The sequence below is a fragment of the Oreochromis niloticus genome, linkage group LG13 (assembly GCF_001858045.2).
Source record: "Oreochromis niloticus isolate F11D_XX linkage group LG13, O_niloticus_UMD_NMBU, whole genome shotgun sequence".
In the NCBI taxonomy this organism is placed as follows: Eukaryota; Metazoa; Chordata; class Actinopteri; order Cichliformes; family Cichlidae; genus Oreochromis; species Oreochromis niloticus.
This window is the reverse complement of record NC_031978.2, coordinates 16,367,306-16,386,341: the sequence shown is the minus strand read 5'-3', so window position 1 is coordinate 16,386,341 and position 19,036 is coordinate 16,367,306. Positions and strand designations below refer to the sequence as shown.

The window sequence follows — 19,036 nt, the reverse complement described above, 5'->3', positions numbered from 1 at the left end:
GCAGTACCCCCAGAAGTATTTTAGGCTTATGCAGGTATACAGTCAGTAACCTGAAGTTCTGCCACTCAGAAGGAACTTGAACATGATGCTGCCAGGATGCATAGACATTAAATGGGAAGTGTGGAAATAATGGATTATGACAAATTGCCTTACTGTGGGGGATAATATGTATAATTTGTTGTTAAACAAACTGACTTATCTGCTTATAATCAACAATATGTTCCTATTGGTTTTCTTAATTTGCCTACTCAGATTTCGTTTCCATTTTTTTCTAGGAGGCTCAGAAGGTGAACAACCCCGCCAACAATCAGGCAGCAGACAGAGCACCAAAGGGCCCTGATGAGAAGGAGGAGGCGCCAGCCAATGAAGTGGGATGGATGACTTCAGTCAAAGACTGGGCCGGTGTCATGATCTCCGCTCAGACACTCACTGGCAGAGTTCTTGTAAGTTTTCGCTTTTCTGATGGGGATGAATATGTCAGATACCAAATCCAGACACACATACATCAGGACTTTTTTGACATTAATCGTTTGGCCCAGCCACCGTTAGCTAAGTGCAACAGTTTGGTCTTTCCTCAGGCAAAAGGACTGCACATAGTTTTCACAATCAAGTTGGCTTTTGGATAAATCCACGGCATAATCCACTGTCATGTACACGTTTCCTCACCTTATTTATACAAGTCCCACTGGAGACATACTGTAGGGCAATTAATTTTATCCTAGCAGAGGCTAGTTGAACATCAGTTGGCTATTTGGCTGGCACTGTCCGGCCTTTTTTGTGCTACAATGTCCTTTGTGTGGCCCACTGCAGCTCACTCTGCTATATGAGTTTGTATTTATTTTTGTGTGTGGGTGTGCATGTACATACTTAGATGCACATGAGGAAGATTTGTTAATGTTTGTTAACAATGAACTATTAAGTAAACAAACTCCTGTGTTGCTTTTAGTCGCTTATTTTACCCTCAGATTTTCTTTGTTTAGATATTTCGATATTAGCACGTTTCCATAGTTTGGCACAGAATTAGCAGGTCTGTGTAGTGAGGTATCTGTTAAGTTGGATACATATCCTAAAGGATGTCAAATTCTCTTTCTGTTTCTCCTGCTGTTTGATTTGTACTCTGACACAGCTTTAGAAAAACAGCTTTTAATTTTTAAAAAGAAAAAAGTCTTTCCACCAGCACAGTTGCTGATGTGTTCTCCCTATAAGCATATCCATATGTCCTCCACACACAGTCTAATGTCTGAGCACAGAGAGTTAACTATGAGCAGCATGCTGCCTCTGCTACCTTTTAGGCTGGCTGAGTTATGGAAAGACTTCACAGCACTTGATTAAAATTGAGGCCCATTTAAGTGCTGGGCAACACAGTGTATGCACGGTGCTTAGAACCTTTATTAGTCCACCATCTGGTATAAGGTTTATGCCACAGCTGCCCTAAATTAACAGTACTGGTAATGACCAAAAATCAATTTTTATGTTTCTGTAATGGCTAATCCACAATTATGCATAAGGTCTTTAATTGAAATGATATTTTTAATGCTAAATCATAATTATTACTATCCATGAATTTTTCAAATGTAAAGTTTTATAGAAAATCTGAAAAAAAAAAACCTAGAGCACATTATTTTATTTTTTTAGATTAACATGCCAAATTCCAGTTTACTTAGTTTTTAATTATATTTCTGAAGACAAAAATGTGTTTTAGTAGTTGAACGTTATGCTTGATTAGTGTATCAGCTCAAATTTGTGTGTAATGTGTATTTGTGTGCTTACTATTTTCATTGCTGAGGTATTTTTATAGTGGACTACCACTGTTTCTTTTTGTGGGCTTTTGTAATAGATTGTAATAGTATTTATGGTTACAGATGAGCAACATTTGCTGACTGACTCTGACATTAATGTTCTAATTTTGCTATCATGCTTGACTAATTTGACTTCTCAGAGACCAAACTCCTGAACTGGTCCCTACATCATTACATAAAACTGACTGGTTTTCTGTCCAGTCCTTGTGTAATTGGACACCCCCCACTCTTTTCTATCCGTTTCCTTTTCTTGAGTATGGCTTCTTGACAGAAAGCTTTCCATTGCGACCATTTCTGATGAAGTTTCAACGAACAGTAGATGAATTAATTAAAGGGTCATATGCATCTCTAAAGTTGTACGTTGGGTCTTTGCTGGATTTTTTTCTCATTTTCTTAAGGACATCGCTTTCAGATACTGTTTATCTGCTATAGATAGTTTTTTAAAAGTTTGCCACTGCTTCTTTTGTCCTCCACTTGTCATTTTTCCTCAAATATTTTAAGGTCAGACTGCACACCAAGCCAACACATGCCAGGTTTTGTGTAATGGCTCTTTTGGGAATCAACTTGTGGTGCAAAAGTACATCTGTTAAATGGTGTCAGTTTGAGTTATTTTTTGTTTACATTCAGCAAAAGAAATGGGAGCAAATTATGTGTTTTTTACCAACAGACTGTTGGTAAAATGTCTAAAGATATAATTTAAAATTGATTCTTTGCTAAGTTGTCTTTCATGTGTAGACACAAATGGATTGGATGGATTATCCCTGAAGTTAGAAATCTTTTCTATGCCTGGATGATTCATCAATGTTAAGTTGTTTAACTACCAAAAAGAATACATTTTTCTGAAAACGACAGACAAGAACTAGACTAGATGTCCAAAGAAAAACTTTGAATGACCTTCACAAAGCCTGGAGAACTATTGCTAAAGACCATTTAAAAATATTGATGGGTAGCTCAAGAGTTTTACGACAGAACTGTAATAATAATAATAATAATAATAATAATAATAATGATAATAATAATGATGATGATTATGAAACACATTGCATTTATATGTTAGTTAGGGAGCATCTAGTGCTCATTTTACATCTCATTTTACATCAGCGTATGAAAAGTAGGTGTGTTTTGCACAGACATCTGCTGTGCATCTGTGGATTGAATGGAGCAGCAGTGGGAGTGAGGAGAGAGATGGATCCAAACTAAAATACTGACATTGTTAATGTTTGCTGGAATGTGACAGCTTCCTCATGCCTGGTGAGAATAGCTCGCAGTTGAGAAAGATTCAGGCCTTTCACGGGGAAGAAGATGAAGAATCCCGAAGGGAACTGTCAATTTACTAAATGAGCCTCTCTTTCATCACTTCCCCACTCACACAGCTCCACTGGCATGGACACAGCTCCCTCTTCCCTTTCATCTCCTGCTCTGACTGAGTGCTCCCAATCTGCCCTGTATGTACATTGGTGTGTGTGTGTGTGTGTGTGTGTGTGCATAAGAGAGAGAGAGGGAGTGAGAGATAAATCAAAGAAACATATAGGGAGACACGCCAACAGAGAGAAAGACGGGCAGATTGAGAGTAAAACAGAGTGGTTGTGACAGTCAGGGAGAAATAAAGCACCGGCTGCTTTAGAGGGGTTTCTAGGCATAGTGATATCCCAGTGTATCGCCTACTGCGATTTGTGCTACTTGTGCTGGGGCTGATAATTCTGCCCAGCAGGCTGTGTTTGCTTACGTGCTCACTCTAATGATATGCAGCACAACTCAGTATTTACTCAAGTGAGTGCTACGTGAAGGTGAAGTGAGTACAGTATCTTCTCATGTGGGTGGAATTAACATTTGTGGGTGCATGTATGCAAGTATTTCGCAACATGTACTGCATACAGTATAAACATGATGGCTTCTGAGCGAGTTGGTGTATATGTATGTGCATGTGGGTGGGTAGGTGAATTCTTATGTTATTAATATTATTTAGTTTTTCTTTTGCGGGGATCTTGCTCTGCCATCGGTGCTTCACTGCAGATCGAAATTGCGATGAGTATCCGTGTACACAGAACCTGGCTGGTAACTATAGCAACTGTTGTGTAGTGGCGCTCAGTCATTTGACATTAGGGGGCCGTCTGCCTGGGCAGAGCAGAGTAGAAATACCATGCACATTCAGTCTTTCTCTCTGTTTTACACACACACACACACACACACACACACACACACACACACACACACACACACACACACACACAGGTGGGATTACATCTTGATGTAGACCCCATTCAGTTCTATCCAGGTGGAAAAGGGACAAAAGCACACTGGGAAGGACGGTCTTTGGTAGGTGGAGCCCTCCGTCCCCCGTTCATTTGTTTGCCTTAATGACTTCCCTGTTTGTGAACAATCAAGTGTACCCCCAGGCTTACTGAATTACCAGAAAAATTTTACACGTGCTGCTCAATAATGAGTCACATACATTGTTTTGGTTTGTTGGTTGTTTAAGATCTCGGTCAAGTCCTCCATTAATGTTAGAAACTGAATTTCATGTTCTGATTTGTTGCCTAAACCTAACCACAGATGGGAGCCTGGTTGTCTCTTTTGTACCGTTCATGTGTTTTTTTACAATGGATTTCATTCAAAACAGAAAGTTACCTCTGAGCACCTGATTAGTGGGAAAGCAATAAACATAAGAATGGATTTTGGAGGTTGCTCCATACTGTAATGAAATGCCAGCACGAGCAAGCAAAAAATGATGTGCAGTGACTTTACTGAGCTAATTTGCTCTGATCAGAAAGAAATGTTAATGAGCACACATTCGCCTACGCTGCATGGCCATCAGGACTGGACATGTTGCATGGGAATTGATCATTCTGGTTGTTGGTGATCATGTTTTGAAAAATAATCCCATTGGTGAGCCACAGGCTGCACAAGTAGAAAATTGCACAAAAGCAAAAAAGTGTGTGTGTGTGTGTGTGTGTGTAAGGCAAAGGTGCTGATAATACATTTTTTCCTCATCATAGCTTTTGTGACTTACCCCAACCCCCCCCCCCCAACAACCCCCTCACGCAAAAAGAGTAATATATCCAACATGTCACCAACAAAAAAGATGGCAGCGAGATGAAATGTTGCCTGCGTGAGCCAGTGTTGTTCTGCTGTATGGGTTAGTAGTTGTTGTTGTTTAGCTCTTTTTTTTCTCCACACCTTTGTAATACCGCTTTATCAAATACAGACACTAAGTTTGCGTCCAAGGGAAAACATGTATGTTTTTAACACAGTGATTGAAATTAGAAGAGAAGAAAATCGCAGCATTTTGAGCAGGATCCAGTTTGTGATGAAGTTTTTTTTGATTAATCGACAGGTGGAAAAAGTCAGTCTTTGGAGGCTTATGCAGAGCAGCAACTAATTGACTGTACTGTGCATCAGAAGAATGTGTCTCCCTGAGCCCTTATGAGACAGCTGTCCACGCAAAGGGACAGCGTACGGGAACATAGGTGGAAAAAGAGCGCACCTCCAGTCAGGCTGTGGATAGCTCATCAGTTACTTCGACAACCGTATCATCCCAGTTGTTTTGCTGAAAGACCTAATTAAGCACTCAAGGGCACAACGTCTGAGGAAGCAACTACTCGGACAGCTGGAAATATGAGTTGACTGACTTCTTGTGCTACATGAGCCCAGCGTATCATCTAATAGATTCCTGCATTATTGTTACAGTGACAATGTGTGTAATCCCATAATGTTCAACAAAAACAGCGAAGGATTATAACCACCGAATGTAGATATTCCCCCTATCTCCCGGTGCAGTGGATTTGCCTGACACGGTGTGTCCAGAAATAGGTCAGTCCTGCCATCTTTCTTAATGGGATCTTGGGTGGCAACCAGAGACCATCTGTTCACATGGCACGCTCCCTAAACCCTATGGTCATCCCTCTGCCTACCATCCACCCACACACTGCACGGCACTCTGCATATCGACCCCTATCATCTGAAAATACAACACATCTGTTTCTCTTTACAGCTAAGTGATAACACTTTCATTTTAACTAGTGCTGTAACAAATCCACACCTTTTTCCTTTTTTCCTTTTTAGCCATCTCCTTTTATTTAAACAGTGCAGTAAAATGATAGAAGTCAACAGGACAGGAAGCACAAATTTCTATGACATGCTTGCTTTCCCGCTAAGTAGCTTTTCCTGTGATTGCCCCTCTATTATCTCATTTTTTTCAAACAATTTCTTACTCTGTGTGAGTGCATGTTTGTGTGCGTTTGTGTGCGTTTCTTGGCAGAGACCAAGGTGAGATTGTGCATATTGGGTAAAGTTGCTGCAAGTGTGTTTCACCACGTTTCCATGTGTCCTCAAACATCCTGTTGGGGAGAAAATAAGTGTTCTCTCACACTCCCCATGATTCCTATGCAGAGAACGTCTGTCATTCACAGTGCTCTACAAAGTACTTTTCAGACTGGGATTGTTTATGATGCTAGCGCTGTTTGTTTTTACACCCATGTATAAGTACATTTTTGTGCTAGCGGTCCTTGGGCTTGTGCAAGCACTTTATTTTGGGTTACAGCAGCCGTTGGGTACTGCCAGAGACTGTTTGCCTCTGAATGTATGTGTGTGCATGAGAGACGTGTTTGCCTGAGTAGACACAGTATGTTTCTCTGTGCTATATGTGCGTGTTTATGTTCGTGGCGACAGTTTCCCATGTGTTGCCGTTTGTGCTTGCTAATTACACTTCCCTGCATGAATGGAAGCATACGGTTGTTACAAAATTATGTTTTATTTCCATTCAGGGGGGAGCAGTTTACTTCACTGCTGTAAAAGCTCAATGAGAAATTTTTACAAGAAACACAACCGCCCACATATAGACTCAGATACTCAGCATGCACAACGACTAGTCAGTATGCTGCAAATCATTATCATAATCATCGTATTTTTGTGTATTTTTTAAATTTATCATTATCAAATATAACTAAAAAATCAAATGCACATGACTGACACTTGTTACCCAACTCTGCCTTTAAAACAACAATGCACACAAACTTGTAACTTTCCTCAGTGGGTGCCAAAAGGGCCCGTCAGACATCATCTGTTACATCAATGGTGGAATATCCAGAGAGGCCATCTCTGCAGAAATCATCACACACATTTAACAAATTAGTTTGTTTCTAAATTAATAACGGTGGGCTCAGACACATTTTTCAGCTAACCCCCCCCCCAGTTTGGTGATATGACACTTTGCCTCAGCAGTGTGTTCCACTATAATGAAACTCAATTTCTGAGCCAGTCTGCTCCTATTCCCCCAACTCAAACTCATACTCCATGACCTCTGAAACCTCCAGGCTATCACCTTGCCTTGCTTCCATTTCTCTCAGCTGTTGGATTAACCAGGCTGCACAGTGTATTAATTTGTCTTTTGCCGCAATTTATCAGTTCGATGGCAATCAAATTGGCATTGACGTAAATCCTCTGAACAGTGATGAATGACTGTTTTTGGCAAAAGCGACCTCAGGGGATAAACACGGTAGCAGGGAGATTGGTGTGGAGGGAGCAGAAGGAGTGTGATGTGTGTAGTGCCAGACAAGGTCTGTACATAGTACTAACTGTGTAGGAAAACAACAATCCGCAACTATGCCACTGGAGAAGTAATGAAGGTGTTCTTTGTATACAGAGAAACATGTATAAGATGGCTACACGGTGAATAAATGACTGCAAATGGTATGATTGTGGTTGACTGGCCCATAACAAGTAACCCAGACTCAAATATCTTAGCAGTTGTTTGAATGCATTGCCATAAAATTTTATGCTGGAATTTATGGTCTTAAGAATATTGACTGCTGATTCCTTGACTTTTCCCCTAGTGTCACCACAAGACTGATATTTCTATTTTAAATCAAGTATTGAATGGACTGCAGTGAAACATTAAGTCATCCTCTAAGACAGGAGTGTTAAACATAAGGCCCGAGGACCAGAATTAGCCCAGCAAAAACTCCAATCTGGTCCACTGGCCGACTTTGGAGAATATTAAAGATGGCATAAGTTTTGGACTTTTAACTGTTTCACATCTTTTCCTACCTAAATAACAGATAAACCTATGAATTACCTTATCTACTAAAGAAATTTGTTATTTACAATGGGTCCATAGGAAAATATTAGACATTTTCTATGAATTAACAAAAAGTTTCTGTTTTATAATTACAGGACAGTCTGGACAGACAGCTACCAGAAATTTTCTGTAATTTTACAGATGTATTTCTTACATTTGAAGCCCAAAGATGTGCTTCCATTTATTTTCACTTTTACTACAGTAGAAACACCTTTTTACTGTATATGTGTAGTTAAACTTCTTCACTTCTTAAAAAGGGGAGTTTCACCCACATTTCACCCACATAAAATGAGTTTCATATTCCTGCTCTAAGAATTGCAACATTTTAAAGTTCCCTCGAGTTTTTTCATCTTTATCTCATTTCTAAGTTTTAATTTGACCAAAACTTCAAAACATTTGCTTAAGGCATCTGTCACACAAGCCTAGAGACCAGTTGACCACCAGCCACCTTTCTCTTGCTAGCTGGCGAGTGGTTGCTGGAAGTTGGCTGGCTGTTGCTAGGTGAAACTGGTCACCAAGCGGCACCAACAACCTCCTTGTTATTGCTCCAGGCACCAGTAGATTGCCACAGTCACCTGTAGTTTGCATCAAAGATGCCAAATTGTCTGCAAGCACTTGTCCCATTTTCCACACTAACTATGGCCGACCATGGCAATCTGCTCATGACCAAAGCTAGGCAAGCATTTACACCTAGATTAGCAGTGACTTCAAACTCTTTGGCAACTGCTTCGGGAATACACTTTTTTTCCTTAGCAACCGGTAATTACCAGGAGGTCAGACTGTTCTCTAGGCTTTTGTGACTGGGGCTTTACATGAGCATTTTTAGCAGTGTTGGCATGCTGATGTTGGCTTTAGCTCAAAGCCTAAATACAGCAACATAGAATGTGTGCACACATAAACTCATTATGAAAGGTGATCTATTTTTGTTTTCACTTTGTTATAATTTTAGCCTGCTAGATTTTGAAAATAGACAGCGCTTCTTCTGCAGCTCCCCTGTCTGTGTCCTAAACTCCTCCTACCAGGCAAACACAGGCAAATTCACCTGCTTGATATGAGCTATGAATAAGTCGAGACTGAGTTTTGACTTCATGTGGAATTTGAAGTCCGTTATCCCTGGTGAGAGTCCATTGCAACACCAGATCTACGGATGCTTTTGCTCTCTATATTACCGACCTCATCTGATTTGAAATAACCTGTAATTATCCACAGTCAAAAGTCAGCTTAAATCCTTAAAGTGCCCAGAGGATGTGTGACAGACTCGGTCCCTTTCAGAGAAATTAAACTATATGCTGAAAGAGTATTATGTCCAGTGATGACAAAGAACCATTTGATTATCTAACCTCTCATGCATACAGTGTTTAAGGCAGCAAACATTTAGAAATTAATTATTTTGTAGGTATCTTTGTAGATAGGAGACACTATTGTATTTATTTTAGATTTGGCGAGATTTAGCTGTGGTTCAGAATTTGTGTTCATACCATTGCCACTGGTCAGCAGTGTGAAGTCAGGTCCTCCTGGCTTATTTTTTCCTTTTGGGCTGCCGCCACACAAGAAACATAAGCCTGGTATTGAGTAGTAGAGGAGTGTAGGAGGAGGAGGTGGACGGGGGATGAGAGGGAAAGCAGCGTGTCATAGGAGGAAAGAAAAGCACAAGGATCCCTGCTATCATGCTCTATATTTTCTGATAGTAGACACAATGGTTTATTTAAGAAGCGTACACAGTGCTGTTCATCTGTGTTGGACTTCTTAATTGGCAAATTTACAGAGGACACATTTATTAAATTGTTTAAAATGTACACTGGGGTAAAATTTCTTTATACCATTCACATTGGAGTATGTAGTGTAGTTATTAGGTAATTGCTCAATTTCTCCCTCGGCTTTTACATTTCTAGAGCACTAGGGAGAATTTTACAACTCTGCATTAGCTTGTGTCAATTTGTCCTCATGAATGGTTTTCCCTGCAGCCCCCCTTTAGGCCTATCATAAGGCTTTGTGCGATGACTCATCCTTGCTCGTCCCTCTTTTTTTTTTTTTCTCTTCCTCCCTCATCTATTAACCCATCCATTTGCCACCTGCGCCTGTGTTGCTAAAGAGTCGGTGACCTACACCCATCTTTTTGTGCTGCAGCCCCTGCGACCTTTGTCTGTCCCACCTTCCTTCAAACTATTTTGCAGAGGAAAAGGTCAAGAGAGCAGACACTAAAGTAATGTCTCATTTATCTGGGTTCCCAACCTTTTCCCTATTAGATCAAATTTGTCTGTGACTTACAGGCCAGTGTGTCTGAGACACTGTGGCGACAGCACACATTCATTTTGTCTCTGGTTATATTTAGTCTGGGCAAGGACTCAGCACATTCATTATAAAAAAAAATAAAAAAATAAGCACAAATCAAATCATCCTCCTAAAATTAAAAACTAAAAACACTGTTAAAAAACACTCTGGTGACATTGCCCTTGAAGTGTGTCATAAGGAAATCCAAAATCACTTAGATAATTACAGCAAACCCACTCTAGCTCTTAAACAAGTGGCCCATGCTATTAGAAAATTAAAGCCACAAGCAAATGACTGTTTACTTTTTACAATATGATTATTTATGCTTTGCTGAAGCCTCAGGCTGAAGAGTGACAGGGTAGTCAGAAATGAGATTACATTTAGAGTCACAAGCAGATTAGACTGCAGGCGAGAGACAGACAGAGGTACACAGTCACACAGCAAACAAGCAACAGGGGAGGAAAACAGACAGGCAGAAAATGACGTGGCGATGGACAGAGACCTAAGCAGGCAGTCAGAGAAGATGCAGACATTCTCGTGTTTGGCATTTGGAGACCCTTGTCAGATCTAAGACTGCGCTTTCCCCATCTCATCTTTGTCGTGGCTGCCTGGTGTGGTCTCAGGGAGGAGCGCTGAGTGACTCAGTGCCTCCAGGATGACGCACATCTAATGGATCAGAACTTGCAGCATCACAGTGATCCGACCAATTTAAACAACCCTCTTGCTGCCAGACACATTTATTAATTTTTTCTGAAAACAAGATTAGGGACAGGCGATGTTGCCAAAATGACCAAAGAAAGAAAATTCCTTTGCTTGCAATATTACTGATAAAACAAATTGAACAAGAGTGAATGATCTCTATTTTAGATGTTATTTTTAATAAATCACTTATAGCTTATTTTGGTGAAGTATAGATATCCAAATAAGTTATCTTTAAGTAGTAGATATTTAAGTAAAAACACAACAAGGAAGGACCTACAGTAGGACCTTCTTGCAGAGAGCTAACCAGAGCTAACCAGGATTTTCTCTATATTGTGGAAAAAAAGCAATATAGTGAAAAAAGTCAAGTTATAAGAGCTAGCTGAATGCTCTCATGGACACCATCTTGGCTGTGTAGTGGAAAGAAAGGCTCCACCAAACAATTTGGATTTTCTCTATATTGTAAAGCGGCTTCATGTATTTGCATAACATGCAAAAGACCAGGAGGTTCGAGACTGGGCGGGGAAACTATCTTGTGACTAGATGAACAGCTGAAAGAAGAGCAGAAGGATGCATTGTCAACAACTTAACAGCATATCTGCAGAGACAAATATAGATCACCCTTAATTGAGAAGTACACTCAGTGACTGGGAATTGACCTGGAGATGGATCCAATCGTGTCACCATCTAAATCACTTCATGCTTCATGCCCCATTCTCCCTGGAGTGAGTTAAGCATTATGAGAATTTCCCAGTGGGCACTGATAAAGTATCACATTATTAACATTCAACATTTTCTTGGTGCAGGCTTTATATGCCGCATGTCAATTGCTCTGTGGAGCTGGAACTGCCTCCTCTTCTCAGCCTGTCTCATCTATACATCAGCAGGTCTGAGTCACACAGAAAGTTGGTGTGGGAGTGGAAGGATCAGTAGAGATGGGGCTGACTGATTCCCAACCTCTGCTTTAAAGGGTGGACAGGTTATTATTGCAGCAACATCCATGGCGGAAGATGGATGATGATGGTTGTACTCCTCCTAAAACTGACCTACATAAAAAGAAGCTGTCACATAATGGGTTTATTTTGGCGGGAAAAACACCTCTTTACTGTGCTGTGCAGAGCTTTAGAAGGTGCAGGATTAAGTGTGAGATTTCCGTGTGTAGGCTCTGTATGACATGCTTCCTTGTTTATTTTAAAAAACAACAGCAACTTTCTGACCCTCCTTTGATTCTCATAAAAGGCCTGGTCATATATATGGTTTCAGGTTCATCCTGAATATGCTGTTGTCACTCGTGTCATGTTTGTGCTTCTAATTGCTTATTAGAGGAGTCAGCTCAGTGGGGACCATCTGCTAAGCCAGGTTTCAGATCCGTTTACCCCCACTGGGATTCTGTTTCCTGGGACGGGACGGCCACAGAGTGTCCCTAAAAGACATCACCTCCAGAGCCCGCCACTTACTGCTCAGAGTTTCCATGAGATCATTAGGGGATGATCATAGGTGATGTAACAAACACAGGAAAGAAGGGAGGGAGAGGAGTGTTAAGGGGCAGGTGAAAATGAGACATACAGGGAAAGGGAGTCCCTCTAAAAAGTTTAGAGGGAGAAAATATCCTTTCACATATATTACATAAGCTTAATTTCGATGATTTATATGGTTTTTAGGTGTTATTTTAGGATTTTTATAGAGAATTTATAAAAAAAAATAGGACAGCCTCTTTGCAACAGACACATTTTTTTTGGTGTCTTGTACTGATTGCAAGTGCTTGTGGTGACCAGTTGGTTGCCCATAGGTTGACCATAGACTACCACTGCAAGGTGATCACACAGGTCACCTGCTGGGAGGCAATCTATCTGGGTCTGATTCAGACTAACTATAGTCACTCTCAAACAGGCTGGTGAGGCAATTAATAGACACCTAATTTTTAAGCACAGACTGATTCAGCAGTCTAATTCCTGCCTGTCTGTGCCAATCAGCACAACTTGTTTGCGCCATCAAATAATGAAACGCACAAACCTGAGTTACTGAGATTTGTGGCAGACAATTTACTGTAAGTTGCGTTCAATTTAATGCCGAAAATCACGACTTAATTTGCAGCTGATACATGTAAGTCTTGTGTTTTCTTTCTTTCTTTTTTAATTTGTAATGAAAAAAAAAGAGATGTTAATGAGATGTTAGTAAAACAGCTCAAACCTGTGCCAAAATTTCAGCTCTGTCCTGTTGCTCTTTACTCGGTCCTGCGTGTTTAGTGCGGAGCCCCACATTCCTGCTCTGCAACATACCAGAACTAAAATTCACTTTGTATTAATTCAAGAGCAGAGAGGTTCCAGTGTTTAAAGCTTTTAGTCACATTTCTACATAAAAATCAGTACACAAAGAAAACATCTCTGCATGTCTTTTCACAGCATTACATCATATAGTTGTTAAACACAGATTTCAGGTTTTTATGGGGGAATAGTTTGTACAATGTAATAGAATAATTTGTCCCCAGAAGAGTTAAAACTAATATCGTTAACATGATTTTTCTTCAGTCTCTTTGCATTTTGTTTGAGAAGAGGTCTTAGCCCTAGGATTTTGCCCTTCTGCTCTGATACATGTCGACACTTCTGATTCAAATTTGCAATTTATCACATTTAACCATGAGAATCTCACAAACAGATTGTGTGGGTCAAATATGAACCACTTCAGTTGAAAAGTGACAGCAAACTTACTCTGTCTTATCGTCGTTTTCTTCCTGTTTTCTCGCCATCTTGACTCACTAAAGTTTGCTTGAAGACAGCAACTGACTGAAGAGTGGTCTAAGACCATGTCTTTGATGCATCCATTTCAAAGGCAAAGGTTGCACAGTCACAGTCATTTTGGTCATCAAATGGTCTCCAACCACTGTTTTCCTTAGTATTTTTTTCGCCTTTAGAAACCAAGGTGTTAATTTAGTTTGTCTCCTCTCTTCCTCCTCACCTGGCAAAGACACACTTGTAATTGACTGCATGCATGAATAATGTAGGGAGATATTTTCTGTTATTATTATTATTATTATTATTATTGTCTGATATGTGCACAGTCATAGTGAATGTGGGGACAAAGTATCCTTCAGGTAGATCAATCTCCATCCATCCATCCTCCCATCCTCCCTCCCTCTTGCGCTTATCCAGAGTCAGGTTCCGGGAGCAGATTCCTTTGGGGAACACAAAGACTTTCCCAGGATAGCCAAGAGATCTAATATCTCCTGTGTGTCCTGGGTCTGACCTGGGGTCTCCGCATTCCTGGAACACCTCACCCAGGACCCATCCTTGTCAGATCCACTTGGGGCAGTAACTCATCCCTGTCCCGGAGTGGGCACTCCACCCTTTTCTGGCTGAGGACCATGGCCTCACATTCCCGCCGCTTCACACTCGGCTGCAAACTGCTCCAGTGTGAACTGCAGGCCACCACTTGATGAAGCCAACAGAACCACATCATCTGCAAAAAGCAGAGACGAGTTTCTGAGATGCTTCCACCCAAGTGGATGCCTTCCGCCACTTGGCTACACCTAGAAATTCTGTCCATAAAAATTATAAACAGAATCGGTGACAAAGGGCAGTCCTGGTGGAGTCTCAACCCCCACTCGGAGCGAGTCCAACTTATTGCTGGCTATGTGGACCAAGTTCTCGCAGTGGTTGTATAAGGATCGAATGGCTCATAGCAATGGGCCAGAAACCTCAACCTGAAGCACCTCCCACAGAATTCTCCAAGTCCACAAAACACATGTTGACTGGTTCACCAAACTCCCATGTACCCTGAAGTATCCTTGAGATGGTAAAGAACAGATCCAGTGTTCCGCGATCTGGATGAAATGCGCATTGTTCCTCCTGTATCCGAGGTTCAACTAATGGACAAACTCTCCTTTCCAGTACCCTGGCATAGACTTTCCTGGGGAGGCTGAGGAGTAAGATCCCCCTGTAGTTCGAGCACACCCTCCCGTCCCCCTACTTAAAGATGGGAACCACCACCCTGGTCTGTCAATCCAAAGGTACCGCCCCTGATCCCCACACAACATTGTAGAGGCGTGTCAACCAAATTACCCTGCAACATCCAGAGCCTTCAGGAACTCAGGCTGAATCTTATCCACCCCAGGGACCCTGTGATCAAAGAGTTGTTTTAAATCCTTCAGCGATCTCACCCCCGGAGTTGTCCCCCTTGTTCCCAGACTCTGCTTCCTCGACAGAAGAAGAAGAAGATGTGTCAGTGAGATTAAGGAGGTCATCGTAATATTCCTTCCACTGCCAGACAATATAGATAACAAAATGGATCATGGTGGCCTAGGGTGTCCTGGTGCCATGTGCACTTATGGACACCCTTATATTTGAACATCGTGTTTAATATGGACAAAGTTTGATTTGCACAGAAGTCCAGCAACACAACACCACTCAAGTTCAGATATGGCAGGCTGTTCCTCTCAAAAATGCCCCTCCATCTCACAGAAGGCTGTGTGGTAGGTGAGGGTAGGACCCAAACGCAGAACTCAGAGGCAGCTTTATTCCTGTGATTCAACAACTAAAAAGGTACAAAAAAATGCACCAAAACAAACAAACAAAAGATAAACTAGAATCTTAGACTTTTGGAAATGAGGAGCTCACAACTTGGCATAATGAGGGAACCTGCAACAAACATGAGAACACACAGCTAATGTGGCTGACGCGACAACAAGCAGAGGAAGACTGAGGGTTTAAATGCACAGAGGATAATGAGGGGATGAGAAACAGGAGGGAAACACAGCTGAAAGTAATCAGACATAACGAGACTGGGAGGAAGCAATACTGAACACAGGACTAGAGACTATCAAAATAAAACAAGAAATACCCACCTGAGCCTGCCGCCTCTCAAGGGCAACTTCAGACTGAGACAGAGCCAGACTCCCCTGGGATCCCTGGGACACACAAAGCCCTCCACCATGATAAGGTAGTGATTCACAGAGGAGTAAATTGGGATTGCCCCTCTGTGAATTCATGTAGTAAAAATTATATAAAAAAAGCAGGTGGGAATAAAACAAAAAAGCAGACACAGAGGAAGAAAAAAATGACACAATCAGCAGTTCTAAGCTGTTATCAGTGAAAGATACCAAACCATATTATGTACCATTTTCTTACAAGGTATCTAATTATATAGTTATGTTGATTTAAAACTCTATTAAATATATTAAATTGATGTAATTCTGTTCATACCTGTGTTAAAAAAGATGAATGACTAAAATTTCTCCTCAAAAAGATCAATTAATTAAAAATTACATCCTCTTTTTCCTCCAGTTACGTCAGTTTCTTTGGATATATTCTTGTTGATAAATTGACTGCAAACCAGAGGGAGAGATCTATCACTGGTATACTGAGATGAAGTAATGAAAGCATAAAACTCCCTCTGAAAAAGGGGCTAAAAGGGCAGACTGTCCTAGCCTCTGAAGACTGAATAATGCCTGTGTTTTGTGATCCCTTTTTATTACTTTGCTGCAGCTGCATGCATTTCTCTGGCACATTGCATTCACAGTTATTCCCACAAGTGGCATATCACCGTGGCAACATCTCACATCTCTTATTCACAAGAATGAGCTTTGTGCCCTCCATCTGTCTCTGTTTTTATTTCTCTCTCTGTCTCTCTCTCACTCCTTACCATCCCTCGGTGCTTCTGTTCTATGTTTCCATTTTTTCAATGGGCGTTTCAACCAAATTAAAAATTACTTGTAATTGCTAAGTGATTCCTGCCTTTTCGCAAATGGGTACATCCTTTGAGTTTATCATTAGAAACTCAGAATTATGCAGGATGATACAATTAACAGGAGTGCAAATGCTCAGATGGTAGATTCAATATGAAACACTGAATGTGGGCTTTTTGCTTAAAATAAGCAGGATTGTCTCTTTCCTCTTTAGCCCAGAAGACTCAGTGTCCATAATTTATATTGAAGTCATTCATTTTTCTCAGGTTCAAGTTTTCCATCAATCTCTCTTATATGCACGTGAGCCAAAGAAACAAGGTGATGATTGATTATATGTGTGTTCATTTATTTATTTATTTATTTTTTGTACTTTTGAGCTGGTATTTGAGGATGCGTGGACAAACTGTGTTCACTGACAGTAGGTTTTAAGTTTTCCTGTGCCAATGCGGTGATTTCCACTACAGAAACATGTCTGTTTTCAATGCTGTGCTGAATGAGAGCTTGAAGATCACAACGATTCAATATTAGATTTTTTGGGCTTGTGGCTGGGTTCTAGACATTTCTCTGGATTCTCTGACTCTTTCATTCTTAAATTATTAAACAGTTTACCCACACAGCCTTTCATAGAGCTGTGAAAGCTGGGAACACCTCCCCACTTTATTTTTCTGAAAACCCATCTTTCTTTGGGATGCTATTTTTAGCGTCACTTTGTGTGATTGCCAGGCGGTGCATTAAATCGGTGATTTGTTAATGGAGACAAAACCTTTTTAATTTTTTCCCTAATTTGTGATGATATATATTTGAACTATGACCTCTACAGTGATAAAATTCTTAATTTGTTGTTTGTTTTTTTTGTGTAAGGATATTAAAGAAAGGTACCTTGTAAGAAAATTGCACATAATATAGTTTGAGTATCTTTTCTGTCATTTCTTTCTTCCCCTCTTACTGTTTATGGAAACATTTTTTTGGTTGTATTTCTTTTTTTTTCCAGCCGATTCAGAGTCTGGACAAAGACACACTGTGGAAAAGAGGCAGAGATAATGATGATGACGATGACGACGATGATGATGATTATTATTAACAGAAATAATAATAATTTAATCAGATTACAGGACATCAACTCTTTCCTCTTTTCCCTCATCTCCATAATTTCCCTTGTAACTGCTCTGATCTTTTGCTTGTACTCAGGCTCATACTGAACCTGCTGGCTTGTTGCTGACTTTGAGTTTTAGCTTTAGCCAGTTTGCCTTTGTTAGCTTCTTTAAAACGTCTGTGATAAGACTTGATTAGATGAATATGTTTGTGCTGTTATTTTGGCAAACTTTGTGTCCTCATTCATGTTGAGGAGCTTCCACACAAGTGTGCATGCAACTGTTTAGCTGAGCTGCTGTATACATGAGGTTGACTGGCCGAACACTGAAAATGGGTCGATTCTGTTCGCTGGGCTGTAGATCGGTGCTTGTGTATTTTGAACGTAACGCTGACAGCTTTCCGGGCAGCACACGGCTGACTGTTTCCCTGAGAAGCATGTTGGATAATGAGTATTGTCATGATGCAAATTAATAGTTAATGTAACCAGTGGCCTATAATCAGAGGTGAAAGGTGAAAGTTGTACCAAGTAAGGTAGAGTTTGACTTGAAGTGTATTCTTAATGTTGGGGCTGCAAGAGAAACAGCAAAAAGTTTAGCACATTAAATAATTTATAAATTAAATCATTAATGGTATTTCTTTGTTTATTTATGATTATGGGGGGGAAATAGAAAGCTCACAGTATTTTTAGATTGTTCCTGTGAAAAATTGTATTTAAATGGAACTTTCTGAAATTGATTTTCGTTTTCTTAGATGGATTAGCTCTTTTCTGTAGAGAGTAATACTTATCTTAGGAATAAGCACAATTTAACTAGAGTGCAATTAATAAAAATACCCCAAAAGGGAAAGAAATAGAAACCATTAGCAAATTAGCCTTCTGTTCATCCCTCCACATATCTTAAAACCAGAAAAGTGTGAGTAGTACTAAAATTGAACATTTTTTAATGTTACAAATATATTTGAAATATTATATGAAAGTTTAGGATGTTTTGGCTCTCCCAGACACCTTTGTTTGTTAAAAACAGCTGCCACCTTCATCCCTCCTGCTGGTGGGTGAAGGTATCAGAAACGTGTTAAGGTCATACATGATGGTTCCAGGCATCCACCCACCTCATTTACCTAGCTGGACAGCTGTATGTAACCCTTGATCTTATGTGGCAGAAAGCAAACATAGGTGGGATAAACTCAGAGACTGCTGCTCTGCGCTTTATACCTGCCAGCAAACACAGAATACTAATGCAGCTTTCCCTTCTCTGTGGATCCTAGTCTCATCTTCTTTTTGCTGAGCGTGAGCATTCTGCCTTATCACAACCCGCTACATTGTTAGCAAGAAAAAGTGGATTTTGTCGCGGATGATAAACTTCTCATTAACCTTCAGGAAATTAAATGAAACCTTTTTTTAATTAGATAAAGATCATGTCA

General features: G+C 40.4%; 1 protein-coding gene across 37 annotated transcripts in view; it reads left to right on the top strand.

Annotated features, from left to right (window-relative positions):
* The window catches only part of kcnma1a (potassium large conductance calcium-activated channel, subfamily M, alpha member 1a), a 147,979-nt gene that overhangs the window by 39,560 nt on the left and 89,383 nt on the right, over positions 1–19,036 (top strand). For all 37 annotated transcript variants that reach the window (XM_025897359.1, XM_025897358.1, XM_025897367.1 and 34 more), the window contains exon 2: positions 276–443. In XM_025897359.1, the coding sequence (XP_025753144.1) occupies positions 276–443 (168 nt within the window). The remainder of the gene's footprint in view (positions 1–275; positions 444–19,036) is intronic.